At 37.4% G+C, this 8903-nt stretch overlaps 1 protein-coding gene across 1 annotated transcript; it reads left to right on the top strand.

The window, feature by feature from the left end:
• The first annotated feature begins 3698 nt into the window (after positions 1-3698).
• On the top strand, positions 3699-8408 carry LOC147761483 (uncharacterized). Its single transcript, XM_087013790.1, has 4 exons — positions 3699-4028; positions 4755-5012; positions 5905-5991; positions 6471-8408. Exons 1-4 carry the CDS (start codon positions 3977-3979, stop codon positions 6683-6685), a joined length of 612 nt encoding a protein of 203 aa, XP_086869916.1. The 5' UTR covers positions 3699-3976; the 3' UTR covers positions 6686-8408.
• The last annotated feature ends 495 nt before the right edge of the window (positions 8409-8903 follow it).

Genomic DNA, 8903 nt, shown 5'->3' on the forward strand with positions numbered 1-8903 from the left:
TGACCCAAGAACACATGTTGAATAAAAGCGCTTAATTTTTTGTTATATTGTTTATTTGTTGTGCATGCTTGACTGGAAAGCACATGCTGTTTAAAAGCGCTTAGTTTTATATGAAGTTTTTTTTTTTTTTTGTCATAAGAAAGAATGAGCATTGTATACAACATGTACGCCGTGTAATAAACATACTAAAATGGCGGTATTAGCCTTTTTCATCTTTTGCGGAAATACAAAGTGCGCATGACAGGAACCGCGCGCCACAGGGGACATGGTGGTCCTCTGCTGTTTCCAGCATGGCGATGCTAGGTGTAGATGATGTACAAGGTGCGCATATAAAAAGGTCGTATGAAGCGTGCATTGCTTTCTGCCAAACTAAAAAGGTGGCTGATGCACAGAAATGCGTAAACTGTAGGCAAGATACAGCTATTTGGACGGAGAATCGAGCAATTAAATGTTTTCTTTCTCAGTTTAAATACGATGCGCTGTACAACTAGACTTCACCTAAGCGTCCGAGCCTTGATTGCACTGTCAATATTGATGACGAACTAAAGCTTCAGAGTTCTTTAAAATGCTTCCAATAATAAAGATATGCGAAAGAGACTCGTTATTTTTTTATATATAAAATCAAAATAGCCAGTAGACTTGTACACAGCTTTCAAGAGTGTGGACAGGTGCGTAGGCCTACGTCTTCACAATATTACATGTAGGCCTACATATGCAAGCTGTAGCGATATCAACTCATTTACCGGCAGTGTCAATTCTTTACGATTTTTATATCTTGTTTGAAGGATGTCTTAAGAGATTTTTGAAGTGATAAAATGAAAAGATCCCCTGCATTGTTTGAGCGGTACCTACTGTGTATACAGGTAAAACTGATACGCAGATCGTTCGTCGGCGAACTGATTAAATCGTTTGGTACCTGATAAGACATCAGGTGTTACTTGTTCAATTGTTCGGTAAGGGGGGCGGCCACAACTACGACCTTTCCTCTGTAATTAAAACCTTCCAATTTTAAGTGTTAAATAGATGAGACAGGAATTCTCGACTATTTCCCGGAAGATAATTAAAGTTTACCGTGTCTTACTCTAGTATGTGTACAAAATTTACGACAGGTAAAAAATGTCAGACTTTCGGTCTGACAAGTATGAAAATTTTGTCAAACTGAAACAAAACCGTCAGGCAAAAACAAAATTCTGGCAAGAGGCCAAATTATTTGATTTTTAAATTTTTTTATGCGTATTTTCATCGTTTTCAATCAAAGACAATAAAATCATTCAAATAAAGTGTTTTCCACACATTTCATACTTTTCATCTATCTAAGACAGTTAAAATATACGCAGGCCTTCTTTAATACTTAGCATATTTGTATTACTTTACAAATAGGCCTACGTTGTTAGTGATTTTTATTATCCATTTTGTCTTTACCATACATGTATTATGTACGTGTAACTTACAGAACGTTTCTCCTTTTTTTTTTTTCTGTAAATACATGCCCATTGAATTTTCCAATTCTCTTGTCATTGAGTTCAGAAATAAATAACTTTTTATTTTGCCGATAACGCGTTCAACAAGAGCCGATGTACTTTCTTCTTCGTATGTCTCTGTTGATCTTGATAATATGAGCCCCGTTTGTACAACTCAGTAATACGTATACGGGACTGGATATATAATAATAAAAATTTAATTAACGTCTCACGTTAAAAAAATAGAACCCACCCTACTAAGGGTTATGAGAGACTAAAACCTGTGATAGGTCTACAACATTTAAAATGATCACTTATCAATAAAACACACAAAAAGGTTATTACATACAAAACTTTTCAAACCTTCTCTTTGTTGTTACACAAAAAGTCGTGAAAGTTCTTGAATTTTTGTAATTAGAATCCCCGTGTAAAACTTCACACCTTTTACATGTACTTTCTTTTTCCATAATCTCATGCTTAAAATCTTTTCATTCTTTTTAGGCCCCTATTCTTCAATTTTTTCTTCAGAACTATATAATGTTTTTTCTAGCATTGTTTACCCCCGAGTTCTATTTGCCGATAGTTCGTTATATCCGTTGATTAACTAAGCATTTCTGTTTTTTATTGAAGCACCGTTGATCTCCTAATATTATATTTTTTCTTCCCGCCTTCAAAATGTTCAGCGCAAACGCGGTGTCCTGCTTTTATATTTTCCTTTCTTTCTACCATATTTTTCATTCTTACGGGTTTGTTGGGAAGTTATTAAACCTCATGTGTCAATCTCGCTTACTGTTATTGTAGCAGCGGGACAAAGCACGTAAACCCAGCCATGGTTTTTAGCACCGCTGTAAGTGTTTCGACGTAGCATGGCTCCCCTACCCACAATGCAATTTCCATTTCCGGAAAAGATGAAAAAGGCTTATTGGCCAGATTACATACAGGTGTTGGAGTATAGGCCTTTGTAACAGATGAGACATTTCACTTTTTTAGAACTATACTATTAGACTGTTGTTATTTACCATCCTTCAGGAAAAAGAACTCTGACTTTATTTATAATATTGATAGCTAAGTGTTAGAACATTATGGCAGCAAGGTTACGGAAATTAACTTGATACATGTAATGTCAAAGAAGTGATATTTAAATGGTTCAACCACTGGTTAGTTCAAAGAGTTTTGGGTACAAAGAGCTTTATATTTTTACACCACCTATATCTTTAATAATTTTTAGCTACTTACAACTGCTTGTCCGTCGGCGCAACACTGTTTTTTCTTTTTTTTTTCTTTCTTTTTTTAAAGAATAACTTATAATGGTATAAAGCAGGTTTTTAATATTTATAACGAATAATAAACTTTCGTTTTTAAAAAAAACAACAAATTCGGTCTTGCTGTCATTGTTTTCATTGTATGTCCATAGGCGCAGCATTGTGAGTGCGTGCGGGCAAACGTATCTTAAGAGCTTGTTTGTTAATTATTTTTTGAGTCCCTGAGGAAGGCAACAAGCCGAAAGCCCCAGGCATTGTACCCAATACTTTACCGATACATACGTTACCAAATTGCTTGTATATTGTTGTTGTTGTCATTTTCGTTGTCTGTTGTCCGTCGGCGCTACAATGTGCGTGCGACGTCATACATGGGCGCACGTGTGTTTCGACGTCACACATTCTTCTTTGTTACATTTCCGTAGGACTTTGATATCCCTCGACACTTACGTTACCTACTTTCTTTTTAATAAATGTTAGCTGCTTTCAACTTCTTATGAGTCACCACCTTATTATTTTTTTTACTTTATATTACGTTATTATAAAATGGAAAAGGGACAAAAAGGGAAGTTGTCTTCAAACGATTTGCAAAAGATTTACCCGTGATACATACGTTACCGACTTTTTAATAACTGCTAGCAGATTGAAACTTTTTATGTGTCATGGCCTTTTTTTTACTGTATGTTACGTTATGTTATAGGCGTAGTGGTTGTGAGGGAAAAAGTAAAAGATCACCCTTTCCTTTTTGAATCACGTTAGTCAGAATCGCACGTCACCCGTACAAAACGGTCATACAAACAATAACACAGGGCATGGACGACCTCAATTTCCAATAAATCGCAACAAAGCGCGTACATGCACTATCTAGAAGAATGCGGAGACTTCGGACGACCTGACACCGATCTGTTATAAATAAACCCCAAGAAAGGGAGGAAGGGCTAAATGAAAATTCTCCTCCTCCCCGCTTTTCATAGCCTAGTTCCGTGCTATTGAATACCGTCACCAATGCAAGTGCTTGGACCACAATACGGTGTCCTGGTTTAACCTGAAATGGACATGCCACATGCGCTGTAAGAAAGGCGCTGCACGGTGCTAGCGACACACGTTATCATCTACCTGTAGTGTTAAGATTGCAGACTGGAACCATTGTCAACTTATACTGGCCTAGAGCACGGCGCTGCTGTCACTTTAAATGTTGACGTTAAATTTTAAAAACAGAATTAAGCTAGAACAGGGCTAAGGATACGTGAAGACGGTATGTCAGTCACCTCTATTATATACGCGGTGGTGATCGCAGCCAGTGTGACAGGTAAGAGTCATCTTATTTAATATCTACATGCATGATAGTAAAGTTGAACTCGCAATAGTACTTAAAAATCCCTGCAAAATGTTTTATGACCATGTGCAAAATATTCTATGGAGCGTAGTTTTCTGAAGACACTCTGTTTGCTTGCACAGTGCCTGCAAGTACTCGCACGTGTGTTTTTCATTGTGAGCGCACGTACGTTTCGCGTGAACGCGCATGTTTGTGTGTGTGTGCGTATGTTTAAATAAATGGGTTTGTATACGAATCTGTGTCCTTGCGACAGCTTGTTTGGATATGAGCGGGTGTGCGAGTGATAGCGGATTCGAAACTTTCAAAGAATTAGTAAATTATGTTAAAGTGCTAGAATTTGCGTGTGTTCAAGAAAAAAATGTAGGCTACACACACACACACACACACACACACACACACATATATATATAAAGAGTGAACAGGTCTTTGAGCTCATAATAACTTGTTCCTGTGGAAATATTATTTCAGTTTTCATGTCACAGTGGAGTGGCAATAACAATATTTGTACCGCTGAACATCAATATAGTGGTTATTGTAGTTATTGTAGCAGAGCACCTGCGTTTGTTTATTTTCTTTTATTCTATGATGTATTTAAAGTTAATTCTCGTATAAAGCGTCTTCGTTTTCTTTCAGTCTGACGCCCATTGCAGTGATTAGGTACCTTTAATCGGCTACAGGTTTTATTTTTCTTTCCTTCAGCCTCGCATACACACAGTTCCATTCCTGTAAGTCACGTGTATGTCAACAAACACATGTCTCGGTCAGTGACCTTGACCTGCGAGCACGCGGGTCACATGACACAGAATAAACTGCAGTGGTTGAAAGACGGTCGTCCCATAACAGACCAAACAACGCCGACTGTAATCCTACCACCTTTTTCAGCAACAGGTCGCTTCTCTGTTAACCTTCATTATTCCTCGGTTAGCCATAAGTGGGTACAAACCCTTCTGATACATGGTGAGAGACGCAGCTGAGTTACACGTGAATAAATTAACTGTGGATTAAGTGGAATTGCAGAATTATTGTATAATAAAAGACAATTGTATTATTGCCCACATGCCCTAAAGTTTATTTAATGATGCTAACATATTACTTTAGTAATGCTTTACTAAGCCCCCATTCATAATAGGGGACGAACTAGTCCGAGGGTCAAATATGGCCGACCAACTTGAATACTTCCCCAAGGGATATCTATTCAGTGTCTGTTAGTGGATTAGACGGCTATCTTTGTAGTGGGTCACCATATTTGACCTTGGGAGACTAGTTAGTCCCCTATTCTGAATGGGTCCTAAGAGGAAATACAAACTGAGGCGTGCAAATGAGAATGATTCATGTCTCATGTGAATAATTGTCCTGCTTCTTTTTTATTGTTTTAATTAACATTAGGTGTTAACTCCTACGACTTTACAACATACCCATTCCCAATGAAAAGATGATAAAAATGACATTTTTTAAATGAGACAAAGCCAAGTGTCGTGTTGTCAAAATTACTCTCGTCTACTATTCCGTATTATGCTGAAGCGAGATAAATATTCCACACAGTAACTGTTTCGGTAGCAAGTAAGCGTCAGTAAACGGTACATGTAATATGTACATAATCTACCCTCTACCAGGGCCATAGATTGACTTTTCACAGGATATTCACAGATATATTCATAGATATATGTCTTTAGATGAATAGACGATCATTTTACTATCTCTGACGCTGTAACGAAATCTCTAGGTTGATTACATGGCTGGTAATTGTTTGTGGTTTTTTCACTTTTTCCCTATAATATCTGCCACCCTGGTAGAAGGTACACGTAATCCTACACATGTTATGATTAAGTGAAGTGTTATATTTCTCCAGGCATAACATCTGTTGACCAAGGTGTCTACTCCTGCGTGTCCATACAAGACAACGGTATTAGAACCATAGTTAAGAAGACTGTTGTCAGTAAGTACCTTGTGGGGAATAAATAGGTGTTGCGCTCAAAAAGAGGGGAGAGAGGAACGGCAAAGGGCGCTGCCACAAATTAAAGGTCTTAAATCTATACATTCAATGTACCCTCCACCAGGACCACAGATAGGCCTATTTTATCTCTAGATATATATATTCACGGATAATTTTCTGGTTTCTTCTGCGCATAGGCCTGTGTTGTCCAATGAGAACGTTCTGTGCAGAATTTAAATGAATGAATAAATTGGTTAATAAAGTCATTATTTAGCTGAAGAACATCATTTCTAAGAAAATAACGGTAAATGAGAATCAATATTGTTAGTTACGTAACTTAAATTAGGTTTTTAATAATCATAGGACTTAGAAGCTACATGTGGAGCGTAACATTCTGTTATTGCTGCTATTTGTGTCACTACAGTAGACAACTGTTTGATAACCTCTCTCTCAGCTGTTTGATAACCTCTCTCGTCTTCCAGGTTTTCTCTACGAGCCCGTCTCTCTCAGTGAGGCTCGGGTAGCAGCGGGCACAGTCTACGTGGTGGTGGGAGTATTGGGCTGTGTAGGGCTGGCCATCGCCGTGGCCGTGTTGTCTGTAATACTGTGTAGAGAGCGACAAAAGCCGCGGCGAGATCGCACGAGACGGCAGAGGAACAGGCGAGCGCATCAAATCACTATAATGACGATTGCTTAGAAGAGGCAGCGGAAATCTACTTGGATTATATTTTTGAATCAAAGGCATTTTATAAATCACACAAAGAAGCGCATGCGTTTATCGGCACGTTCACGCTCCCGTTTATCAGCACGTTCACGCGTGTGACGTCACAGGTTGATTCTTTAGGTGAAGCTGTATTAGTTAGCCTATTACCAGCTGCTTAATTAACACATATCCTCACTGCTCCCCAAGTGAAAAACGAAACATTTACATCAAATATGAATTTATCCACTTCAAACATAAACCGTGCCAATACACGTGGTTTTATTCTAAGGAGTACTCTTCATTTGTTATATAGAAAAACTACATGTAGTACATATTTCAATAGGCCTATATTTAAATTCATAAAAGAAGTTCCGCATCAAAATAACCATAAACGTACACAGTGTACTTTTTCTTGAATATTTTAATGTGATCATGCTTTAAGCAGTCGTTTAATTATTATAAATTAAATGTTCATTTTAAAAGATTAAGATGTTCTTTCTCCATAGTCAATCTAGGATCATAGAGCACACTACTGCATATCAGAGAACGGTGCTTGACAAGATGTATCTTGGTTTCTGCGGCAAACGTGGTGAAATGTACAGGAAAGACAACTTTTGCTAGATAAAGGTCTACGCTGCATTATATGTCTTTATTAAAACGTAAAAATAGGATAACGGGTTAAAAGCCAGCTCAATTCACACGTGTTCGCTGTGATTGGACGACAGTAGCCTACGTACATGGTCAGCGCCGTTCTTCCACTATACGTTCACTGTCCTTTTTTCGGCAGGAATGTCGACCTTAGTTTACCTTCCTAACAACTGAGGCTGATAATAAACTGGCATTCACATATCTATACAAAGTGCGTAAACATTTATAGCCATTGATGTATAGATATTCATTTATCCAATTCCGCATGGCAGAGCAATTTATACTGTGCAATGTCATTGCTATGCCAGTGCATTTTAAAGTAAGATCAAGGCAATAGTGTTTTCTTGTTAACAAAACAAATATTGAAAAATAAATATCACTTTATCGTATTTTATACAAAATTTACAAGTAGTGAAAAGACCACCTCTCCCTCTCTCTCTCCCTCTCTCTCTCTCTATCATAAAAATGAGCAGTCGTCTTCCTTTCATATTTGTGTTATTAGATTTCAGAAGGCACAAACACACACACGCACTGCAATGTCTTCCTTCATATAAAATGAGACCCAAAAGGCTAACCGGTATTATACCATACACATATACAGCAAAATAAGTTCCCCAGACAACCAAAAAGGACAGCATCATACAGAGCTGAACAAAAGAGAACGTATCAAAAGCCTTCAAGTTTGGACAAAATATATATATATATATCGACAATATAGACGGGTCACTTTGGGACGCGGGCAATAATACTGACATGCACTAATTAGCGAGTTGCGTAGAATGGGAAGTTGTGGAAAAAGCAGAGAACATGTGTAATACATCATGCAAAGGGAATGTGACATGAGAAAATAAAGGCTATAGTTCAAAGATTGTAAGATTAAGAATATACGGCCAAACATTTTGTGCAACAAATGAGTGTTTTTCCTTCCTATTTCTATGTGGTAGATTTACTTTACCATATTATTATTATTATTATTATTATTATTATTATTATTATTATTATTATTATTATTATTATTTTGTAGCTACAGGTACGTTTGTTTTGGCACAAAAGAAATTGTGTAATAAATACATTCCCACTGACAATTTTACAAGCTTCATGATATGGTCACGTCTGTTTCGCATCTAGATCACATTTGTCATCATGTTTGCCTGTTTATCATATAAGCTTAAGGTCACAACAGCCTATGAATGTGTTCAGACGCGAGAAATAAAAAAACAATAGCCAAACAGATCTCTGGATAAGGGGGCCGTGGGGAACAGAAAATGGATAGGCTAATTAATCAGATTTTACTGTGCATAAAGTTCTCTTTTTGTACCTAGCCGCGTAAAAGTCTTATACCCATTGAAACTAGCGACCTGCGTACCGGTAGATCGATCTAACTCTACGGGGACTCTTGCTGAATGCAATCAGTTTAACAGATGATATTTTCATCCTCCTGGCGTTGCGTAGAACACAGCATAGTTGATGATTGTACCGAGTATGTACGCACGAGTGCGAAACAAGAGGAACAAAAACAAAACAATTTAAAAATAACAATAAAAACAACAATAATAAATAAAAC

Source organism: Lingula anatina, chromosome 5 (genome assembly GCF_051362555.1).
Source record: "Lingula anatina isolate TDL-2025a chromosome 5, LinAna3.0, whole genome shotgun sequence".
In the NCBI taxonomy this organism is placed as follows: domain Eukaryota; kingdom Metazoa; phylum Brachiopoda; class Lingulata; order Lingulida; family Lingulidae; genus Lingula; species Lingula anatina.

Excerpts from the sequence above, each read along its gene's own strand:
- LOC147761483 (XM_087013790.1), top strand. The coding sequence starts at position 3,977 with ATGTCAGTCACCTCTATTATATACGCGGTGGTGATCGCAGCCAGTGTG. Across the intron at positions 5,013-5,904 it reads ACAAACCCTTCTGATACATG|GCATAACATCTGTTGACCAA; the intron begins GTGAGAGACGCA and ends ATATTTCTCCAG. Across the intron at positions 5,992-6,470 it reads AGTTAAGAAGACTGTTGTCA|GTTTTCTCTACGAGCCCGTC; the intron begins GTAAGTACCTTG and ends CTCGTCTTCCAG.